The 25,257-nt window shown below is 43.3% G+C and overlaps 1 protein-coding gene across 2 annotated transcripts in view; it reads left to right on the forward strand.

Moving 5' to 3' along the window:
* PBX1 (PBX homeobox 1) overlaps nucleotides 1-23,648 on the forward strand; it is a 318,659-nt gene extending 295,011 nt beyond the window's left edge. For both annotated transcript variants that reach the window (XM_059935284.1, XM_059935289.1), the window contains one exon: nucleotides 22,148-23,648. In XM_059935284.1, the coding sequence (XP_059791267.1) occupies nucleotides 22,148-22,168 (21 nt within the window). In that variant the 3' untranslated portion in view covers nucleotides 22,169-23,648. The remainder of the gene's footprint in view (nucleotides 1-22,147) is intronic.
* Nucleotides 23,649-25,257: the final 1,609 nt, after the last annotated feature.

Consider the following 25,257-nt stretch of genomic DNA (forward strand, 5'->3'; position numbering starts at 1 on the left):
GTCTGGATGCTGTGTTCCCCCATCTCCCCCCTCCCCACTCTAGAGTGCCCCGCGAAGTAGGTTCTCAATGAGGAACACAAGCTCTGAAGAGTAATAGCTCATTGCTTCAGCCTTCTAACATTGACCTGTGGAGCAGTATCTTGGTATCTAAAAGGAAGAATCATAAGAAGAACAATTCACACGATCATCCCTCATGAGATCACGGGCTGATGAGATGTATAGAAATAGAAACATGACCCTACATTCCGGGACGTGGTCTTATCATGTTGTGTTTCATTGCCATGTGGTGACATTGACTCAGGGGATGAGTGGTGGAGGGGCCGGAGGAGACTTGGAAGAGGAGGAAAGATGTTGTTGACACAGGGACCTCGAGCACCCATTCTTTTCCCATTATTAACACCACTGTTACTTTCCCACCTCTCTCTCTTCTCCCAGCTCTGATCCCTTCAGCTCCCAGTGCCATTCAGTGTAAATCTTTCTTGGAGAGTTGTTTCTCCTTGTGGTCATACAGTAACAGGCTACTAAACCTGCCTGTGGGGTGAATTACGAGCCGGTCTCTGGAGCCCCAGTCTCGGTTGCCCACAGAATGAATTGTGGTGCTGCAGGCTGCTGGGCTATTTATTTATTTGTTTGCTTTAGCATATTTTAATCTGATCATTAAATTGCAATCTGCCACCCATCCCCATCTCCGACTGTCTTCAGATGGAACAGATTTTTCATAGGTAATGATACCTATAAACTTCAGTGATGGCAGCCACAGGAGCAAACTAGGTAAAGGAGGGGGGAGGGTTTGCAGAAACACATCCTCCCCTGGCTCGGCCTTGGCTGTTCTGCTCAGCCTGACCTATCTGGGGGCAGCTAGAGTGCCCACGTTCTCCTGGACAGCACCTGTGGCTTTTTCTAGCCTGAGAAACAGGTGCTGAGAAGGCAGAGCTGAGCTTCTGCACTTTGTCCTCACACGCATAAGATCACTGCTGCTCTACGTTGTGCCAGGCAGTAAAGATGTCACCAACCTTGCTTTGATGGTGTTGCACGGGGAAAGTTCCGCGCTGATAAATCAAAGGCAAAGAGGATGCCAGATGGTGCCCTGGCGCCAGTGTTCCTGAGGTCATCCATCTGATCTAGTGCCACTCTGCACCAGAGGGATTGCCATCTGATGGCAGCAGGGCCACTACCCTGGAGAGAGAGACGGTCGTCATGGTTATAATATTGGCAACATCAATTTGTCTAGCATTTATAATGCGTGCTGACACATTCTTTTGGAGCCTCACGACAGTCCTGTGAGTGCAACAGGGCAAGTGTTATGATTCCCATTCTGAAACTGAGAGGGGGGGACTGTGGAGTGAATTGTCCAAGGTAGTTCTGGCTCCTAGGAGGCTTTCAACAAGTGTTTGTTGAGTGAATGAACAAATGGGTTCATGCTGCCTCAAAGTCATGTCCCTCGGTTTGCTTCTGGAAACACATCCAGAGGAAGGTCTAGGACTAAGGTCCTAGGAACCTGCAGCTTCCACCCGAACCAGATGGATGAGAAATCACCGCCAGTTCCCCTTAATTAATTCTTCTGCATGTCAGAGGGCTCGACGCTGGAAAGGGTGCTTTGAAGGTGTAGATGTGTAGCAGGCAGGGAGAGATATTGTGCTCCTGATGGACCAGTCATGGTTCTAAGGGATATATTCACTTATTTAATTTTCTCAACAAACCTAGATAGGTACTATCATGATATCCATTACAAATGAAGAAACTGAGGCACAGAGAGGTTGAACAACTTTCCTAAGGGTCCAAAGCTACAGCATGAAGAAGCCAAGTTTAAACTTTGGTGGTCAGTCCTCAGCGTCTGGGCTGTTGAGCACCCTGCCATACCTCCTCTTTATTTTCTTCCAGAATGTGCAAGCTCTTGCTCTCCGTATCTCATTGTCTCAGCGGTCTCAGAGTTCAGGTACAGGTGGCGTGAAGGAAGCAGTTCTGGCCTAGGTATAGGACTCTGGAAGCTCAGGAACGGGAGGAGACAGTAGATAATAGCAGATATTTTTTTTTGGAATTTTATTATGATTTTTTTAATAATACAGGTTCTTATTAGTTATCTATTTTATACATATTAGTGTATAGCAGATATTTTTGCTGGGCTAAAGAACTCACCTTTTAAACAAACTCTCAAGCCCCTTGGCAAGTCCCTGCACTTTCTCTAGCTTCAGGAAATGGACTCAAGGCCAAAATTCTTTGTGAAAGAATTCTACTTCAATTCTTTCCAGAGAAATTGCAGTCCAATCTGGAGATAAAACTCAGGACTTCTAGCTTCTAGTGCAAATACCAGACACCAGATCATGGTCCTTAAAAATGTATATTATTTTCTTTAATCAATAATTTAAATTTTAATAAAAGGCAAACAAATGTTTCTATTCATTATTCTGTAACTAGTTTGGCAATGATGATCAAATTGCATCTCAGGGAAGGAGGTGAATTTCCATAACCTGGGGAAAAACAGATGACTCAGGTCATTTAATCACACTCTGGGATATTCATACTTAAAGATACTCATGCTTCCTGGTGGGCAACCCTGGGGAAGAGTCAGTTGGTCCAAGCTTCTTCTATTACCCAGTCCGTTATCCAAGATTGCTTCATGTTACCCAGCCATGGCATCTCGGAGAGCACAGAAAGTGTCACCAGATGCCAGAACAGTCTGTGACCACACAGGGCAGCAACAGGCCAAATGTGTCCCATTGTGCTCTGAAGTCATCCTCAAATGACATTTCCTATTGATAATCTTACTTAGATTATGAGCTACCCACAAAGATATAACACCAATCCTGACCTTATTCTAACCAGACCATGGACACCAATCCTTACCTGGCACCACTCATGACCCTCAGAATAATTTTAACCATAGACGATAACTTGCAATTGATAGCTCGTGGACTATTTGTTGATTATTTATTATTCGTGCCCTTAAGGTTCCCAAGTTAAGCAAGATAACTATGCTTTGAAGAATTGTTCCAAGACCAAAGTTTTAAGAAATTAATTGAATTTTAAAATAAATAAATTGCATGGCATCTGAGATTCAAAAGGGACCTGAGAAATCCCCTTGCCTATTTCTCCCCTTTCCAAGCAGGACACCACCCTATGCCATCCAGTTTGTGGGATCTGACCTCTGATACAGTGGCTACTGATGGTTTTCAACAAGAGAGAAATTTTTTATTGAGAATCAGGATTTCTGAGACGCGCTCTAGGGTGACTGGGTTAAAGAGAAGGAGGGCAGCATCAGGGAAAGAGTCTAAGTGGAGATTAGGAAATTTATGAGACAGCATGACTCAGACAAAGAGCTTGTACTTGGCACCTGGAAAGCCTTAGGTTTAAAAGCTTTGTTCTGCTGCTTAGGAGCTGGGAGATCTTGAGCAAGTTATTCAACCTCTCTGAGCCTCCTGAGCCTTTCTCTTCATCTGTAAAGCAGGGATCTCAGGGCTGCCAGGATTCATGAGACACTCTATTCAAAGGGCACAGTGCATGTGTGACACACAGTGGGTTCTCCATCTGATCTCGGAGGGACAGCAGTGAGTGGTCCTGAAGAGAGATCTTAGTTCCCTGCCCAGGAATTGAACCTGGGTAGCCTGGATGAAAATCAGGAATCCTAACCGCTAGGCCACCAGGGGCTAGAGGCTAGAGGCAAAGTGGCCCTGGCTCTTTCCCCCATTTGAAAGTAAGAATGTTTCAAGGAGGCAAAAACTGTAAAAACAGGTACAAAGTTTATTATTAAAGACACAGCATAAGGAATGAGAGAGCACACAGAGAAGCAGGTTGTTTATCTAAGACAGAAGCAAGGCAAAAATAGCACGCCCAGAGAGAAAGGGTATGGGCGTCCTCTCTAATGAGGAGGAGAGCAGTAAAGAAGTGATTTAAATCCCTTATATAGGACAGTTCTTCCGGGTCTCCATTTACCTTTGGCCAATTATCTCGTTTCTTTTTTCACACCTGACTGGTCCCAGGACCCTCCCCAAAATGCGTGCGCAACTTTTTGCTAAGATGGATCCCACCGCAGAGGCGTGTGGGTGCATGTCCACACTTATTATGGGGTGGCTCCCTTCCCTTTCTGACCCCCAAGGAGCTTTCCTGCACATGTGTAGACAGGGGAGTTTTCCTTGACCTCAGGAGCGGTCATCTTATCTCTTTACTTCAGCAGAGCTCAGCTCTGCCACTGGCTTTGTCCTTGGAGCGTCTGGGTGAGAACAAAGCTTTAGTTTTACTCCCTGTGACAAACACCAGCTGTCCGGCCCAGGGACCCATCTATCTCCCACCTCACATCCATCCGATTCCCCTTGCACTTTCCCAATGTCCTGCATTTGGCTTCACAGGACAGGCAGTGAGATTGGGCTACACAGACTATCTCAGAGACAAGGCAGAGAAAAATGCCCTGTTGGTGTTCAGAGTGCTTCCAGGTGCTGAGGAGAAAGCCACCATTTGTAATATGAAAATTCACGCGCAGGTGCCCGGGGCAAAGGGTGGCCCCAGAGCAGGAGCTTCAAGTGTGTAAGGTGGATACTCCCATCTGGAGTGTGGCCTGAAAGCTGTCCTGTTCCCTGTCTCCACACACCTTGTCCATTAGCTCTGAGGTTCAAGAAACGTTTTGCAGAAAAAAATAATTAACAAACCCCAGGATCAGCCAGATTCCCGGGAAGGAAGGGAAGGAGGGGAGGATTTAGGCCAGGTTTCAGTCACAGATCACCAACTGCTTCGTATCCCCCATGGATTTCTTGTCAATGATTATTCAATCTCAGGCCTGACCTTTCTATTCTAAATAACACTGCAATATCAGCGCAGCCCAGCCCGCAGCTTTCGCAGGAAATTAACTGTATCTGGCTCTCACAGGAGACCCAAGAAATCCCCTCAGTAACTAAGCCCAGACTGGTTTACAGAAAAAAAGACCCAGCATTATCTTCTTCTCATACACTCCTCCTAATACCCGTCTAAATATCACAGGGCTCCCAGCTGTTTAATTCTAATAAATACTCATCTATTCTCAAAACAGACAAATGTTAGGTCTCAGGTGGGCCCCAAGCATTTCGTGCTGGAGGAAGAAGAGAATATGGAGAGACAGAAAGAAGAGAGGGTCTCACAGCCAGCTTTAGATTTCAGCTCGTGTACGACGGCAGCTTAAGAAAATGGCTGATGGTTTCCCGTTTGGCCAGAGCCAGAGGTGACTTCTGAGGGAGGCCACTTTCATCACCAGTGTCCACACGGAGCTGTCCTTCCTTTCCCCGCTGTAACCGGGTTTCAGAGCAGCTCCCCAGGGCAGAAAGGGCTTCGAGAGCCCCCAGACCGGGTGGGATCAGCCTCCCAGCATCCTGACAGCTGGGGGGGGGGGGCAGCACACACTCCATGGTTAAGGGTTCAAGCTTTATTGGAAAATCTTCCTGCTCTGAATCGGTGTTTGGACCTGAGTTTAGAGGCTTACCCCAACCACAGGAGCCCTATGTGGAGCGTTAAGAAAGGCGGGGACAGCAAGACCTCAGGTGACCTCTGAAACCTAGTTTATTTGCAAGTAACATGGTCCAAGGGATGGGCGGGACCAAAGGGGGCCCATAGGACACTTTGGCTTGGAAAATGCCTGGAAACACCTGGATCTGTGTTACTGGGTATGAAGAAATTCTCTGTCGTGGGTTTCTTTGGCCCTTAAAGAATTCACGTGGTTGGGCGTTAATGAGAAGCTCTTATGGAAGGTCTGGGCTCACATACGGAGGCCCCCGACAGTCTGTGGGGCTGGCACCCTCCTCCCCCAGGTGACGCTCAATTGGGGGCCAGGTATGGAGCACGACTCAGATCCTCTGAGTCCCTCTGAGAGCCAATTGCAACCTTGCGACTCAGATGGTGCCGAGATGGTGAAGGGTTTCACTCTTGTCTGGACACTGCACGTTGCTTCCTCATACATGTCAGTGGTTCTCTAAGCATGGCTGGGACCCTCGCTGGCAGATGACAAGGGTTCTCCTGGACGTTGGCAAATGACCCTCTGGCAGTTTGAATGTTGGTTCTTGTCTCTGGTGTGTATGAAGAGTGAGCTTTCACTTTAAGGAAACCTAAGTATCGCCTCAGGGATGCCCTACCCAAGTCAGCCCAGACATTAGATTCATCTGCCGAGGTTTCTTTAGATGCTATATGACAGCTGACTGGGTGGTCAATAGGGCTTGACTCCACTGAAAACCCTGTAGGTTACAATTTTAAATCCATGGTTAAAACCCCATGAGATCCATCTGCCTCCCTCCGCTCTGCTTGTCAGGGAGCCTGGATAACTCCAACAGGCCAGGAAGAGGTGGGATAACTTCCCAGATTTGGCTCTATGTGGCTCCGGCAGGTTTCTAGGAAAGACTCAAGGACCAGAATAGGGCTACCTCTCTGGCCATTGGCTCACATGTCCCTGAATCTTGCAACGACACTCTTGGGCTTTGACTTCAGTCCAGAACAGCACTGCTATCACTCATTTAACAAGAATTTACTGAGTACCTTCTATGTGCCATGACCTGTGCTAAATATCGGGGGTAGATAACCAAATGAAGCAGATCAAAAAAAAAAAAAAAAACCCTGCCCTCTGAGAGGACACAGTATAATAAAGAAGAGAGGCATAGACAAAATAAATAAGTAAAATATTAGTAAATGTTAGTGATAAGTGCTAAAAAAAAAAAAAAGTTAGCAGAGAAAGGAGAGAGTGAATATTTGGCTGGGGCAGGCAGTAGAGCAGGTCATTTTCATTGGGATGGCTAGGGGAGACCTCACTAAGAAGGTGACATTTGAACAAGACCTAAAGGCGTTGAGGCAGCAAGGCACATGGATATCTGGGGCAAAAGCAATCCAGGCAGATACAGCATGTTCAAAGGTCCTGAGGCAGGAGCTTGCCTGGCATTTCAAGGAACAGCACAGAGGCCGGCATGCCTGCAGCAGAGAGACCAAGAGGGACAGCAGTAGGTTTAGTAACTAAGGGACCCCGAAGTCCATTGTCAGGACTATACCTTCTACTTGGACAGACATGAGTCCAGAATATTCAAGTAGAGAAGCACTTATCTGGAACTCAAGTGATCTAGATCCTAGTTTCAACTTTGCTACTAAGTAGATCTATAACCAAGTAATTTTAGTTATCCTTGTCCTAAAATTACTTTACTTCTAGCGACTTTAGTTTCATCACCTTTAAAATGAGAAGTTCGTACTTCTGAATTCTAGCATCTTTTTAGCTCTGACAGTCTGTGATTCTAGCCAAACAAATTCAAAATTAAATCAAAGGAACTATTTGTTAGCACTGGAAGGGCACGTTTCCACATTCTTGCTTGTCCAGGGTTCCTTTGGACAGATGACTATGAGAAACCAGGAGGGCATTACTCCTCATCTCCTGTATAGTTCAAAGTGTGGAGACAGATCAGAGGTATAGAAAACTCATCTATATCTCTACGGGGGTCTTAAATCCCACGTCCACTCCTCTTTCACATGTGCTTGTCAAGCAGATCAAGCTGATTATCTAAAACACTCTAGTTTTATAATGATTGTTCCATCCTATTTAATTGAACCCCTCTGACATAAGCTGCCCTGGGAAAAGCTCAATGGAAGACAGAGGAGAAGGATTTAAGACAGGTCCTCCGTCCCTGGAGAACTGATGATCAGGCAAGAGTTGTCTAGTCTAAAACTAGACAAAATGTACTCATAGGATCCAGCTAAGTGACAGTACAAAAAGGTAAACAGTCAGTGCCTAATGACAGGTATACATAGTGGGTACTGCAGGGGTTTAGAGAGCAGGTGCTCTCAGGAGGCAGAGGGCCTGAGGGGACCTCGGAAGGATGTAGGGTGACAGCCAGGCCTTGGAAGCCAGGTAGATTTGATGGGTGAATGAATATTACTGCCTCCAATTTATTGGCTCAATAAAGCATGCATTACATGGTGGGTAAATAAATGTAAAGCAGATTGGCAGTTTAATGTTGTGCTCACAGGCCCAGGCAGTGGGTGATGTGGGTTTTCACAAAGTGATCAAAACATATTCCTACAGATTTCATGACATCTCTTTTTAGGACATCCTACTGAGCCTGCATCATCATAGGTAGATAAGATGGATCTTGGGGGAAAGGTCAGGTCTGGAGATAAGCTACTTCCAGAGTCTTCTGGGGCTCTCAAGAGGTCTGCTGCTTTTGCCAAATCTCCATCACCAATCTGGAGTCCTTGGTGAGTCTGTGAGCATAGCTTCTGCCCAGAGTGGTGAAGGAGGCCGATGGAATCCCCGAATCACAGAGTCGAAAGGAACCGCCTCCCAGGAAGAAAGGACCACTCTTTCCTGTTGCTGTTCTGTACATCATTCTCTATCATAGCACAGACAAGGAATTTTTTACGCTTGTTTGTTTAAAAGAACACACCAAGCTCAAAGTTTCCCTTTATAAGGATACAGATAATATCTTTCTCATCTCTATGTCTCCAGTACCTAGCCTAGTAGCATATAGTAGATGTCCAAAATAGAAAGCAGCAGTGCATCAACTCACTTCATCTTAATCTTTTTGGGGTAGAGTTTCAGGTTCCATAAAGGATCTGAAGAGATCCCAGAGAAAAATGAACTTATGCACATACTTATAGGATTTTGCAAACAATTTCTGGGGGCATGTGGGCTGCAGGCTGAGCCCTGCTCCAGAGGGTGTATTGATCACTTAACAATATCCATCACAGGTAATCCTGCAGCCTCAGCCTGGACGCTTCCAGGGATGGGGAGTTCACTCCCTCCCCGATTGTGACAGCGTTGATGGTTAGAGGTATCTTCTTTATATTGCATAGCAACCTTCCTTTCTGTAATGCCACCCTCATCCTAATTCTTCTCTGAGCAACTTTAAACAGGGAAGGAGCTAGGAATTTGTATCACAGAGCTCTAATTTATCATCATGTACATAACTGCTTTTCTAATGTTTGTAAACACTTGTCCTGAGCTTCCCTTGTCTTCCCTGGCCTCCACTGTTCTTTGCTCTGATGGAGTTTATGTCTCTTCCCTATCCTGATTCTTTGTCTTTGGAAAAAGCACAGCTTATCACCACCCCTATTAAAGTGTAGTACCCAGAGAGGGGCAGTGGAGACAGGCATTGTTTCTCCCTTTGTTCCAGACAATGAGCTTGCCTTTACACTGCTTAAGACTGCGTTTGCTTTTGGGCAACCACTTCACCCCACTGACCCATTAATGAGCAAAGAGTCACATAATGCCCTCAAGTCTTTTCCAGGTGTGCTGTTGATAAGCCCTATCTCCCCACTGGGCATGTGTACAGCTTGCCATTCAGACCTAATTGCAGTACCGTTACATTTATCCTTGTTAAATGCCATCCTATTAGATTTGGTCCTTGAGTCCAGCCTGGCAAGACCTTTTTGGATCCTGATTTTTGTCATCCAGCATATTAGCTCATTACTCTCAGACAATGTATTCAATGTGCAGCAGAGAGCTACCATTTTGGGAGCATGTCTCTGACAGATGCTGTGCTTTACACATCACATTATTTCATTCTGCCTTCACCAACTCTACGAAGTGCGTGCTGTCCCCATTTTAAGCACACTGTGACTCGGAAAGATTAAGTAACTTGTCCAAAGATATACAGCCAGTATGTAGTAGAGTCAGGATTTGAACCCAGCTCTGTCTGACTCTAAAGGCCAGGTACATAACCACCCTCCTATGCTGCTTTCATCCAAGCCAGTAATATTTTGCACAGGACAGGACAGGTCCAGGGCCTTGTACAAAAATACCTGAGAGCGATTTTGCCTGAGGGTTGATTCATGTATCATGATTCCTTCCCTGTGATTGGCGTGTTACCTCCCACGGTACCCACCTGATCCCAAGGAATAGCAAGAATTTTGTACACTGTTTTGAAGAAATGCACTTATAGTAATTCTGTGCTATTCCATGAGTCCCCTACCAAATAGTAAATGATATGAATGTGGGGTGACTTCTTTTTGGCAGCTTCATGTTGCCTTCTGTTAAGTCCCAGATTCCTTTACTACCTGCTCTGAAATGGTTGTTTAAAGAATTAAGTCTAGACTCTTGCCCAGGAATATTGCTGACTCTTCTTCATTGGGAGTTGGGGGATACACTTTCTTTCACCAGGCTTCTAAGAACTATAGCAAAATATCTCTCAAATATCCCATATCCCCATCCTAATTAATTACAGATCAATCTTCCATGAATTTACATAAAACTTTGTTGAATATGCTTTAAAATCTTAGCCAGTACTACCTTTTAAACTACAGACTTCTATTTACATATGTGACTTACAGGACCAGTGTCCAGTGACAACCTTACATTTAGGCCTTACAGTGACAGCTTTTGTAAAAATTATTACTACAGAAATAAATTCTTATTGGCTTTTAATTTCAAAAACCCTAATTAAGTTTCTTAACAGTTTCTTTTGTGGCAGACACCTTTGACCTGAGACCACTGAGGAATCCAGGGAAAAGGTGGAGACAAGGCTTTTTTCAAAGATTGTTTAGAGAGCAACAGTAAAAAAAATAAATAAATAAATAATAGGGGCATGAAAGGAGCAAGCACACACCTTTTGTTCTGATTCTGGGCTTGAAAACCAAACCTCCGCAGGTGATAAGTCTGAGCATCTGATAAGGGGGGCTACATCCCCCAGAATTCTGAGGTGTGCACTGTCCAAGAAGCTGTTCACTTTTGGGGTGGTTCATTTAAACTTTTTCTTATCCCTATTGGGTATAGTTTGATTTAGGGACCATTAGACTCAGGTATTAGATCTTCTAAGAGTGCAGTCCTGTCTTCCCCATCTTTCAATGAGACCTTCTACCTATTTTCTCTCTGCTGTGAGATCTTCTGTCACAGCAGATCTCTGTCTTGACTGATATTTTATGTATAAATAAAATACATGTATATATGTATGTATATGTATTAAATCACCTATATTATGATATTTAATTATATGCATTTTGCATGTTTTATGTTAAATATATTATTTTACACATACACATACATTCTTACTGTATAATTTTCACACACATCAATCCACACTCATAATCATCTTTCTATTGCACATTTTAATGTGCAGTAGAAAGGTAGAATCATTATAGGTTACTGTAGACAGAAAAATGGGGGGCTCTTGAGCTTGCTCCTCAAACCCTCCTCCAGGGCTTCCCTGGTGGCGCAGTGGTTGAGAATCTGCCTGCCAATGCTGGGGACACGGGTTCGAGCCCTGGTCTGGGAAGATCCCACATGCCGCAGAGCAACTAGGCCCGTGAGCCACAACTACTGAGCCTGAGCGTCTGGAGCTTGTGCTCCACAACAAGAGAGGCCGCGACAGTGAGAGGCCCGCGCACCGCGATGAAGAGTGGCCCTCACTCGCTGCAACTAGAGAAAGCCCTCACTCGCTGCAACTAGAGAAAGCCCTCGCACAGAAACAAAGACCCAACACAGCCATAAATAAATATAAATAAATAAATAAATAAAAATTAAAAAAAAACCCCTCCTCCATCACAAAACCCCCTTGCATGAAGACTAAAGGCACAGAATTTATACCAAATTCCATTCTATGTAAATTCATAGGTATCATAGGAAACAGAAAGATCTTTGAAAGAACCAAAGCTAGTCATCCCAATATAGTGGTGAAAAATTTCCAGTCCAGAGACACTTGCCTAAAATGACATGGCTTATTGTCAGAGTATAAACTCTGGGTTCATACTGGCTGGCTAGGTTCTCTGGGAAGCAGACACTCAGGTGAAGTAAGGACTTAAAAATGTTTATTGGAGAGTTACATCTGTGAAGGAAAAGGGGAAGGAAGCATGACTGTGTAGAGAAGCCATCAAACAGCGATGCACACCTGAAAAAGAGGAGCTCTGGAACACAGCCTGCCTTTAGATGAGTCCTGCGTTGGGCAGAAAAGGCCAACCTTTGGACCATGGCCATGCTCAGTCCCTGTCTGAGGCGGACCCTGAAGGCTCTAACAGCCAGAGACTGCCAGCTAGCACACAGCTCCGGGCTGGGCAATGAGCCCTTCCTTGAAGGGAGATGCGAGTGGTGGATTTCCATGTCTGCCATACACCTGGGGTTCACACCTGTAGGCTCCACATCAGTTCTAGAGAGACATAGCTTCAGTGACTTATGATTATAGAATGCTTATTTTTATTTATTGCAAAGTAAGAGTATTATCTCAGTAGATACATTACAAATGCCAAGGGGAAACACACACACACACACATATATATATATATATATATATATATACACACTGGTTTTTCATTAAAATATTTTACAGCCGGCACTTGGGCAAGCTATTGGAAATGGCCTAAGGTGTCTCCAGGGTGGAGGTCAGTGAACTCAGGACAACCTCTTGGATTTTCCATTAGTGAATAGTTAGATGAAGTAATAAATAAATTATTATTAAGCACTTTGCAAATCCAGTGTTATGTAAATGCTAAATAATCATAATAATAGAGTAGTATGCTGATCTTGATAAACGGGTCGCCTACCATGTCATTGAAAATGGATGGCGCAGCAACGTCAGTTAAGATGAATTAGGTCCTTATTCTCAGAGCTCAGTACCGGCGGCGCGGTCTCTTCTGCTGGGAGGCTCAAGCCTCCATGTGCGCCCCTGAACTTGCCCCGCCCCCGCACTTGCCCCGCCCCCGATCTCTGTGGGACAATTAGCCGAGGAGAGGGATGCTGGGTGGCTTTAAGGGGGCCATCAAAAGGCTCCTGTGTAGGGATATTGAAAGCAGACTGAGGTGAGTGCGTAAGGTTTTGCATTTCTGAGAAGTCAGGTCTAATCTATAAGGCGAAAGGGGGCAGAGAACGAACGTTTATTGAGTTCTTCCTGTGACCCAGGCACTGTGTTTATTATCTCATTTATCCTCCAGGCCAGCACATTAAGGTAACAGAGGAGTGGAATAAAGCAGAAAGCATGACTATTTTCTGTAGAAAAGCAGGAAGCCTGAGCCCAGCGGTGTAGCGGGTGTTTTGCTTTTTGCATTCCGGGCAGGAGTGGGACCTGGAGGACGACGGGGAGGGGCCTCCAGGGAATGAGGGAAAGCTTCATCCAATGATTGATCACAGCCCCCAAGTGCTCAGACCTTTCAGGACACACATTTGTATGGTGACAGTCACTTCATCCTTTGGGGTACACCCAGAATAACTGCTCCTCCTCGCCCCTGCTGTGGACCTGACACCACCTGGACAGCAAAATCCAATGGAGCCTCACTCAGACCATCCACACACCTTCACAACAGTCAGCAGATACTGATCCAGGGTTACCAGGAGCCAAACACTCCACCGAGGGGCGTATGCACATCACCTCATTTACTTCTCCCGGCAACACTGTGATGCAGGATTTATTGCCTCTGAGTTTCACCTGAAGTGAGAACACCTAAGATTTTGCCAAGTGACTTGCAAAAGTCACACAACTAGTTCAAGAGGAAGGAGATGAGAACCAGGTCCGTCAGCAAAGCCTGGGCTTTTAACTATATGGAATCTTGTTACACCACCTGTGAACTCAGAGGTCCTGATGCTTGGGGATTTGTTTCTTTTTTGCCCAACACTGGGCTGTGTTATTAATAATGATTAATTATTCTTTGTTTAACTGTCTGATTTTGAGGGTATAAAAGTAGCTCGTTTTTTTTCTGTAACAGTTTTATTCAGCATAATATAATAAACTGTACATATTAGAAATACACAATTTGGTTAATTTTGACGTACATATGCATCAGTGATGCCATCACCACAATCAAGGTAGTAAACATATCCATCACCTTCAAAAGTTTTCTTTTCGATTCACCCATCCCACCCCATTCACCTAATACCCTCCCCAAGCAACCATTGATCTGTTCTCTGTCAGTGTAATTAGCTTGCATTTTCCAGAGTTTTAGATAAATGGAATCATGTAGTATATAGTTTTTGTTGGTCTGGCTTCTCTCACTCAGCATAGTTATTTTGTGATTCACCCAAGTGTTTTCTTTTTCTTTGTTTTATTTACAGAGACATAAGGACTTGGAATAATTAGTATGTATTTAATTTTAGCTTTGGACTCAGTCCAGAGTACAAATTCTAGTTCTGTCACTTAGTATCTGTGTGCTAAGTGATCATTTTCTTAACCTCTACAAGGCTTAATTTTCTCATCTGTGAAATGGGTGTAATAAAAGCTGTGTTACAGAGTTGGTGTGTGTTAGATGAGGTAATATAGGCAAAATGAATAGCGCAGAATCTGTCCATGGTAAGCACTTAGTTTTGCAATTAAAATAAAATTTTGTTTCATCAAAATCCCCTTTGATGTCCTTCGGTCCTCACTATCAAGTAATATAATAATAGCTGGCATATATTGTGCCAAGTAGAATACTAAATGTGACATACAAATTAGCTCTTTTCATTTTCACAAGAAGCCTAGGAAGTATGTGGGGACGTTATTACCCCAGTTAGAGTTGAAGAAACCGAGATAGAGAAGTATGGCAATTACCCATTCTCACAGATAATAGGTGGTGGATCAGAATTTGAACTGAGGCTGTCGGGGTCAAGACCCTTTTTTTGATTGGGCTGCCTTTCCATATGCAGTGATGTCATCCACTAACACTAGGGCTCAAGTTTTAGGAAAAAAACAGATATGAAAACCATATCAGTAACTAAGTAAAAGAGAAATAGCTAATAAAATTTAAAAAACTGGGGCTTCCCTGGTGGCGCAGCGGTTGAGAATCTGCCTGCCAATGCAGGGGACACGGGTTCGAGCCCTGGTCTGGGAAGATCCCACATGCCGCGGAGCGACTAAGCCCGTGTGCCACAACTACTGAGCCTGCGCGTCTGGAGCTTGTGCTCCGCAACAAGAGAGGCCGCGACAGTGAGGCCCGCGCACCGCGATGAAGAGTGGCCCCTGCTTGCCGCAACTAGAGAAAGCCCTCGCACAGATACGAAGACCCAACACAGCCAAAAATAAAGTACAAATAAATAAAAATTTAAAAAAAAATTAAAAAATTATCATTGATACACCAATTATTAAGGGATACCCAGTACTTCAAATGTACTATAGGCATGTACTTGTAATTTGACATTATGAAGAGGAATCCACACCTGATTCTAGGTCTAACTGTGAGTAAATCAAAGACAAGGAATCTGTAAAGAAGTAATTAAGGCAGCTAGAGTAGATTCTGCCTTTCCTGGAAACACTGGAGAGGGTGCTGAGTGTTCTATGTCTGAGTCGTTAGTTTTAGAGCAAGCCCAGAAAGTAGGCCTATCAGTGAGGTTGCACAGTCCCAGCTGAGCAGGCTGTATGCACCCCAAGTTTGGGGACTGACTGTCAATTTAGAGTCCATTGGAATAGCTGTTACAATAGAATAGAGAAACTCAGCTACATCTTCGGTTGTCTTAAATACAGTAATTGGTTTTCACTAAAGATTCGGAATTTGATAGAACAGAGCGAGGGTGATTTTAATTCAGTTCAGATGGACAAATATTTCTTATTTGCCTGATATGCACAGAATCTCTGCCTTGGAGAAATTCCTGTTTTTAGTGGGATAGAAGATGAAAGATACAAATAAAATAATTTCAGTGGTGAAAAAAAGACCTGAATTGAAGGGATATTTAGATGTCAAAATTGATAAACTCATTGTCCACCTAGAAGTAGGCATAAAGGAAAGGTTGGGGTTATGGTCTGGAAACTGTGAGCCACTCAAAAACACGGAGAATTAAGACAAACAGACTTTGCAAACTAGGTAATGAGGGCAATTTTGGGAATCTTGGCTTTGAGGTGTAAGAGGAGATCCAGGTGGAAACTCCTAACAGGCAGTTGTGTTCCTGCATACTAAGCTCAGGGGTGAGGACAAGGTTGGAGATAAAGGCTTGTGAGTTGTCAGCAAACGGGACGGATGCCGTGGAAGCCATGGGAATGGATGTGATCTCCCAGCGGAGTGTGTGGAGTAAGAGGAAGTTGTTAACACGGTCGTCCGGATGGTTAAAAATAGGTTGGACCAAATACCAATATCAGAAAGCATATTAAAGTTATGGGAGGGCTTCCCTGGTGGTGCAGTGGTTAAGAATCCGCCTGCCAATGCAGGGGACACGGGTTCGAGCCCTGGTCCAGGAAGATCCCACATGCCACGGAGCAACCAAGCCCGTCCACCACAACTACTGAGCCTGCGCTCTAGAGCCCGCGAGCCACAACTACTGAAGCCCACGTGCCACAACTACGGAAGCCCGTGCACCTAGAGCCTGTGCTCCGCAACAAGAGAAGCCACCGCAATGAGAAGCCCGCGCACTGCAACCAAGAGTAGCCCCCTCTCAACGCAACTAGAGAAAGCCCGTGTGCAGCAACGAAGACCCAAGGAAGCCAGAAATAAATAAATAAATAAATAAATAAATAAATAAATAAATAAAAGTTATGGGAATGTAGATTATCATTTAGATCTTTCCTAGTCCCAACTTTTTCAAATCCGCTCATTTCAAGCATACGCCATTTATTCCCTGTGAACAGATGCGAATTATAATTCAATGTATAATTCAATGTATCCCATTGAAAGGCAGTATTGAAAAGGAAAAAGAACCCCAAAGCAAACACAAAAGCCTGCTCTGGGTGTGGTCCTTCACCTACTAGTAGGGGCGGTCGCTCTGGAAGACCCTGGGGTGGGGATGGTGGGCAGAGGTGCAGGTGGGATAGAGCTGCTCTTCTGTGAACATAAATCTGAGATCAACAGTGGTGTCTTTCTGAACCAGTTTTCCTTTATCAGGGGTGGAGAAGATTAAGATACTGAACTGAAAAGAAGGCTTACAGTTTATGATTTTTAGCTAGTTGTGTACTGACCTCATCAAACCTTAAACTATGCCTACCCATCTCCTCATACCCCTATTTCTGTATCATTCAGTCAACAAACACATGTTGAACACCTTCTCTGTGTAGGCACACGTCAAGTGCTAGGGCCACAGAGAGGAGTAGTATTTGGTTCTTGTTCTTGAGAAACAGAGAATACACTCCTAATAGTGTGCTTATTACCAAAACGTTTCCCATTGGCATAGGCCTTTATATGTGTCAAAGAAATCTCATCTCATTATAGTGTTGGAGTTCTACAACACGTCAGTGAAGGAAGTAGAGCAATGATAATTATTATTTATATTATATACATATAATATTATAATATGTATTATGCATATATCCTGCATATTATTATTATGCATGGGTAGCTGAGACACAGAGGTGGATTGACTTGGGGAAGGTCAATCAGTGGCTGAGATCCAGATCTTTTTGGCCAAGTGTTCTTCCTGCTAAGGAGAATGTTTTCTTCCCCAGCATGCTCATCCTGGGCACCTTGCCTTTGCAATTTCCTGGTTGTCTTTTTTATCTCTTTCTGCTGACAAATTTGACAGGCCCTTGGGGAATAGTGACTCAAGAATAACTTGCCTTTGGTCAAGCGCTAAATCCCACAGGTGTAGGACAGACTTTGGAGGAGCCACTATCCCTCTCGCTGCCCCCTCAAAGCCCCCGCTGTTCATCTGGAGGGAAGTATGCTTATCAGTTCTGTACGTACCAGGGAGCAGCTAGCAAAACCAAATTAGCTCAAACTGGCTGCTGTTCAGGTCAGCTAATTAAATTAGCTATTGTTGCATTACTGATAAGGACAGTTTGGAAAAGGAAGAAAGCCACTCATCCCAGCAGCCATAGGCTAATGCCAAGAAAATGTGTTAATGGGAACATTCTGGAAGGAAACCCCTCTGACTAGCAGCAGTACCTAGGGGTCTTTGGTGGACTGTTCTCCTAGCCATCTGCTCTGAGCTCAATGCTCCCAGCCCTCTCTGGCTCTGATCCTTATGGGCACTACCACTCTCCAGCTTTCTGGTACCCAGCTGCAGCCAGGGCAACTCTTTCCTTTTCCCACCATGAGTTCATCTTCCTGGGAGTCTGGAAAGAAATGGGAATTTTTCTGGGAGAAAATAGCTCACTGATATGTCCTAAAATATAATCTCGCCATAGCGTAAAAGCCAGTTGATATTTGCAAGAGCCAGAAAGAAAGTGGTGGTGGGGGTGGTGGAGAGACAGAGACAGAGACAGAGAGAGAGACACAGAGAGAGGGAGGGAGGGAAGGAAAGAAAGAAGGTAGGAAGGAAGGAAGGAAGGGAGAAAGAAAGAGGGGAAGGAGGGAAGGAAAGTAGAAGGAAGGAAGGGAGCGTGGGAAGGAAGAGGAAGAAAAGAATTAGAAAGATCCTTAAAGTCTTTATTTTTTCCATCCCAGCATCTGCCCCTTTGCTTGGTAACAGCTTCTCTACCATTATGGGCAGCCTTGTTGAGGCTCTAATTAAGTTGGCTGCTATCTTTGGTTGAGACTTGCACACATGGACGTACCCTACTGGCCTCTGTCCTAGGGCTCTGGGTCTTGAGTGAAGAGCTACAGGAGAGAGTGTCAGGTGCTCACTGGCTTTAGCAGCAGCACTTCAATTAAACCTCTTCCCCTACACTGAACCCCTCCCACCACCAGACTCCACCCTCCTCAACTCACCCACCAAACTGTCCTGGTTGCAGCTTTTTCCAAGACTAATTACCCAGCCTTCCCTAAGTTCTGTGAACCAACTGGTATCCTTCTGGTTCATTCCTTTTCTGCTTAAATTAACCAGTCTGTTTCATGTAATCCAAATGACTTAAAGATTGTTTAGTCCAACCCCTTTCTTTGACAGAGGAGGCTGAGGACCAGAGATATTAAGTGATATTCTCAGAATCACACAGATAATAATTAGCAGATGGGGCCTAGAGTCCAGGTCTCTTAACTCCATGAGATGATTCTGCCTGAATACTGAGCTCACTGTGCATCTCCTGAGAAAGTGGGGCAACTCCCGGAAACTGCCTGAGAGTCTGCAGGGAGAGCCTGGGAAATTCTCAGTGGTTACCCTCATTTTCATGACTCCCTTTTCTTTCTTTTTTTTTTGTGTATGTGTATTTTTTTAATTGAGGTGAAATTTATATATCATACAGTTAGCCATTAAAACGTGTACAATGGGGAAGTATTCAGAGTATTCAACAGTGTTGTACAACAAGCATCTCTCTCGAGGTTCAAAACGTTTTCATCATCTTATAAAAACACCCCACACCCATTAAGTAATCATTCCCCATTCCTCCCTCCCCCATCACCTGGTAACCTCTAGGCTGCTTTCTGTCTCTGTGGATTTGCCTATTACGGATATATCATATAAAAGGAATCATATAATAGGTGAGATTTTGTGTCTGGCTTCTTTCACTCTGCATAATGTTTTCAAAGTTCATCTATGTCATAGCAAGTATCAGTACTTTGTCCCTTTTCGTAGCTGAATAATATTCTATTGTGTGGCTCTACCACATTTTATTCATCCATTCATTTGTTGATGAGAATTTGAGTTGTTTCCACCTTTTGGTTATTATGACAGTGTCCCTATGAACATTCACGTATGAGTAAGTTTCTGTCTGGACGTGTGTTCATTTCTCTTGGATACATACTGAGAATGGAATTGCTGGGTCATCTGATAATTCTATATTTAACTTTTGGAGAAACTGCTGAATTGTTTTCCACAGGATATTTCTCCCAGCAATTTTTTTCTGATTGTACCTTCCCTAGACCTTGTCCTATCTGCCTCTGTGGCCCATTCAGTGGCTTGCATCTTGTAGGTATCACAATGGGGGAAATATTTATAACTGTAACAGGAACTACTAAAGACAGAATGATGTTTTTGGAGAAAAACAAGAGTGACTTTTGAGGTGTCAGCGTTATGAGGCGAGTGTGAAGACATAAGAGGAATGGTGATGCAGCTCTTTATCATACAGGGAGATGACTTTGGAGCGCTCAGGGTAGCAGAAAGGAAAGAAGGAGGAAAGGTAGAAAGAAGAAGGGAGGAAAAAGGGAGCCTAGAAAAATGGCAGGGAGCTGAGTACTGGGTAACTGGGTATTGGGTAATGTGATTCTGCCCAACCTTGGCTGCCCCAAATTCTTCTGTAAAATATAGCATACACTCAAGTGTATACAGGTAGAGAGGCACAGACAAAGGTAGACATGCCTCCTCTATGCCATAACTCACTTACTCCCACCTGAGTTAGCAGAAATTTGGGGGAGGCATCGCCCATATTCAAGCTATGGAATTCCCCTAGATGAAAAGGGGCAGGGATGACTCCCTTTTCTTTTGATTTGATAAATTTTGTTTCGGATTTTTAAGTCATGGGATAATATCCTCCTATAAGAAGAAAACAAGTAAAATGGGAACTGGTTATTGAAATTGTCCACGTGTAAGTTCTTACATGTGCAATGTCTGTCTCTCACTATAAAATGTGAAAACGTCATAGTTCAAGTTTATTCTTAAGCCCTCAGTACCTACAGCTAGAGTGCTTTCTGCTGAACTAATGAATATTATAATTGAGGAAACCAGTAATATCAAGGAGAAGAACTGCTGTACTTACTTTATAGGGCAGCCTGTAATTATAGTTGGAAAAATGTGATATAGGCTATGCTCCAAAGTGATATGATATGTACTTACTTTAAATTTAGAAGTATATTCTCTAAGCCTCAGTTTCTTCATCTACAGACAGGAAAGTTTAACTCTTCTCTCCCTTAAGCACCAGCATTCTAAGCTACTTGGGGAATTATAAAAGCTAGTGAAATAAATGAGAAATTATAAAAGTTAGCAAACTGGGCATAATTTACTGAAATAATTGAAAGAAAAATCTTCCAAGCCTTTATGATAAAAACACAGGGAAAAGCCTTGCTACCAAAGCTGTTCGAAGAGACTTTAGTCCAAAAAGTCAAGTTCTACATCACTGCTCATTTTGAGGAGTACTAGAGGAAACTGAGCCCATCACTGTTCAACTGCGGGGTGCTAATTCCATGAGAACCAATTCCACCTACGATATGTCATTGAGAAGATGTTAGTGGTACTTCTGACCCAGAAGAAATCTGTCTTCCAAGAGCATCAATTCAATCAATTGTCCTGTTGGGAATTTGATAGAAAGAAGTACCCTAGCCCTGGACAAATGGGTACTTTCACGGCATCCAGTAAAGTGAATATAATTATTGCTTTATATCTTCCTTTTATATTATAATAAAGTAATATAAAATCATTACAAAATATGTAAAATTGGGGACATTTCTTCATAATTCTATCTCCCTAACACAACAGTACTTATTTTCCTTATTCTCTTTTATTATTTGTTCCTCTGTATGTGTATGATGACTGTTATGGCAATTTATTGATAGACTGATGTATTTTTAAAAGTTTGTCAAGCTGAACTTGGCCAATATATGAGTCTAGAAGTTAGAATTACTGGTTCTTTTCCCAACTTTGCTATACTTTCTCTTTCTCTCCTCTTGATCCTGCAGCCACAAAATGGGAACATTGACACCCTTTCCCCCTCTCTGTAGTGATTGGGGATGAAGCATCATGTCTGTGAGGTCTTCTCAGTTATTCAGAGACAAGTACAAACTAATATTAGATACATTATTAACTTCTGAAAACTATTTTTTTCCTCTAAAAAAATCTGTTTGTATTAAGGCTGGGTTCTCTGTACGATTCACAAAAAGGGAAGATAGTTCTATAATGCTCCCTCTTAACATTCATTGACCCTTCATAATAGGGTCAGGAGAGACTATCCTTTATCAATCCTTTTGAAATGTAGGCAGAAAAATGAGGTGCAGAGGAAAACCACTGGACTCAAATTAAAAGCATGTCGATGTAAGTCCTGGGTTTGCAATTTATCAGCTGTATAATCTCAAGCAAGTTATTTAATATTCCTGGGATCAGTTGCTTCATCTATAAAACATGGGTAATAATAACTATTTCACAGGGTTGTTACGAGGACTAAACAAGCTAATGTACGGGAAAGGACAACACAAATGATTCACTTTTTCTTTCTTAAAAAAGAAATTATAAACAGTTACCCCATTGAATTATTCCTAATATTTATCACAGAGACCTTTTTCTCCACATTATATGAATGAAAAAGTAACTTCAATTTTGGATGGCTGATGAGCCATTTCCTGAATCATCTAGGTCCAGGCCTTTTCCTTCTCCTCCTATTTTCAGCTGGTTAGCTGCTTATTGAGATCTTGCCAGAGGGTGGGCAAAAGAAATAAAAACTGAAATCGGTCAATTTGACTCTTTGATAGCAGTCCTGATGAAAGATGTGTGGGTAGAGGGTGTTAAAGTTGTGAGTTAAACTGGAATTCTGCTTCTTACCAGGAAATTGCAAGAACCTACTAAGGGCTGAGATGTCCTGGTGCTGACAACTACTTCTCTTCTCTTGACTGAAGAAATGTCTTCCTCCACCTGAATAGTGGTCTGTCTTCCAGAATGACACACAGTGACTTTTGAAGGAGTAAAAGGATACCTCCTGGCCAGTCACATCGGCCCAAACAACTATGGTGAGCAGTGGACTGGCACATGTTGCAACCAGATGACTGTTGCATCAGCAGAATCCCAAAGCAATAATCACTCTTCTTTCTCTTCCCCACTAATCCAGCAATCAAATAATCACTTATAAGTATTCACTATGTACCACCATATAATATAAAATGTGGTGAGTACCTACATATATGACAACCTGTCAACCCTCAATAAAATTATAATACATTAAGAAAGCAAGAGTTGTGCATGTGAAAATACAACTAATTACATAGGGAAGAAGACAATGAACACCTTTAGAGCATCTCCTGTATTCCATTCACTGTGCAAGGTGCTGTATACATATTATTTTATCTAATCCCTACCACATCCCTGAGACACATTTCTATCCTTGTTCCATGGATGATGATACTGGGAGTCAGAGGTGCTTAATAACTTGCCCAAGATCACATAGTGAGAAAAGTGTGAAGCCTGTTTTCAAGTTTAGAAGGATCTAACTTTATGGGCTATGCCTCGTTACCCACTGCCAATGAGAGGAATCAGAGCTAGACATTGTTTATGCTGTTGGGTCAAGACAAGACTCTTTAAAATACCTCCCAGTAAAATACATTGATAAAGTTTTACCAAGTTCATTCATTGGTTTGGGAGAGATTTCTAGCCAGAGAATAAATGTTTGGATTCTGGAGGCAGGGATGGTGCATTTGAAATGACAGCCCTCTGGTCTCAGCTCCGCCATTATCTACAAGTGTTTATCTGAGCAAGTTGCTTCCCTCTTGTAGGCCTTTGGGTCACCATCTGTAATATAGAGCATTTCTGGTTTGTCTAAGGTCACTTACACTCAATCACTCGGCAGGTATATAATGTACCAGCTCTCATGTCAAGTAGCCTTGAGTTTGAATTATGGCTGCATCCTCAAGCAGTGGCTGTTGGGCAAGTCATTTAACCATCTGTAAAATGGAGATAATAATACCTACCTCAGGGTCTTTGCCCGTATTGTTTGTTCTCCTTGGAACGGTCTTCCCCAGTTATCACAAGGGTCGTTCTATTACCTCCTCCAGGTCTTCACTCAGTTACTTTTTTAGTGAGACTTTTCTTGAACATGATCTCTGAATTGCAAACCATGTGTCATTTCCTGTCTTCTTTCCTCATTTTATTATACTCCTTAACACTCAACACCTAACATACTATATATAGCACTTAATTATCTTATTTATTGCCTGTTTCCCACCTCTAGAATGTAAGCTCTATAAGGGCAGGGGTTTTTTTTGTATTCTCTACTGCTGTATCTCCAGTTTCTAGAATGATTTAGGTGCTTAATAAATATTTGCTGCATAAATGACTGGTTGTTGTGAGAATAATGTGAGTCAAGTGCTTTGCACAGGGCCTGGCACATAGTAAACACTCCATACGTGTTGTCTGTTTATTATTATAATTTTATTATTATGTTGCCACACCTAAGTGGGGCACATTGTTCTCTTTCCCCTCTAGATAACCTAGGATGAGCCTTCTGATTTTCCTGGTGAATGTGAAGGTCTGACTCTGTTGAAATTAGTCTCAAAGCAAGAGGGATTAGTCATTGTGAGGGAAATAAGGGAGAAGATTTGCATGGTAGCTACCTGAAAATACCTAAAGCTGTGGCCACATGGTTAGAAATTCCACGAAGCATATTTCTGTTGCATAAGAAGGGATTTCCAGAAAACTGGATGTCCATTGATGGAATAAGATGTCTCAGGAGATGATGAACTGATCACGCCTGGAGGTCTCCTAGAAGCTGGATAACCACATCTCATTGACCCTGGATATAATTATCATAATGAGTGACAAGCTTGGAATACAGCCAGTGAGTCACACTCTTAGAGAGCCATGGAGATGCACAGTAAAGCGTGACATCTCTAGGGGCAAGAAAAATGGACAGCCAATAAGAACATTGCTTAATCTATATAGTCAAAGAAACCAAGGATACATGGTCAGAAGACTGAGGACAGGAACCCTAATTAAAAGTCAAGGTCTGTTACCCAGCTTCCAGATGTGAGTCAGTTTTCAGATCCAGAACCCATTAACAGAAAGGCTGGGTGCCCAGATAGAAAGACCCTATAAATATTATAGTATGTGTATATGGTAATGATTTTCCCATTCCTTCACCAAAAGGTCCCTGGCCATTTACTCAGGTAAGCATATACTGGGGGAAGAGGACTGCCCAAGCATTTTGAAGACTGCTTGACACAGGTGCCAAGTTGACAGTGATATCTGGGACCCAGATAATTATCATGGTCTGTTGTTAGAGGAGGGGTCCTAGGTCTGGCTCACAGTACATTCACTAGGCCCATGGACTCACACTTGGTAATTTCCTCAGTCCCTGGGAATTAGAATAATTGGAGTATATATATTTGGTAGTTGATAGAAACCTCACAAGCTTCCTTGGACTGTGGTGTAAGAGCTCGTGCAATGGAGATCAAGTGCAAGCTTCTGAAACTTCTGTTTTTCCATGGCTAATGGTACAGGAGCCTGGAAGAAGAAAGATTTCAAGATCAGAGACAAAGAGACCTGGGGAGGACATAGGGTGGATGGACTTATGGGAGTGAGTACAAAGAAGGAAGATCTTTGCATCCCTTATTTAATGCCCCAGACAGCTTCCCTCACAGAAGAGGCACTAAGCAACCACGTGGACAGAACGACTCAGCCTGTTTTTCTCACTGGTCACCCCAGTGCCAGCACAATGGGTGCATAATGGAATGTTTATGGTGGCAGGAAACATGCATGGCTTTCCCACTCACCAAGGCTAATCTAGCTATTGCAATTGTCAAGTGTCCATGCAGCAATGTAGACCAAACTGAGCCCTTCCCTCACCAAGATGGCACCATTCCAAGAAGACAAACCAACCACTTCGTAGCAACTTGGCAACATGGGATCCTTTCTACTCTGTAAGAGCAATAATTCATCTTGATTAG

The sequence above is a fragment of the Balaenoptera ricei genome, chromosome 1, assembly GCF_028023285.1.
Source record: "Balaenoptera ricei isolate mBalRic1 chromosome 1, mBalRic1.hap2, whole genome shotgun sequence".
In the NCBI taxonomy this organism is placed as follows: Eukaryota; Metazoa; Chordata; class Mammalia; order Artiodactyla; family Balaenopteridae; genus Balaenoptera; species Balaenoptera ricei.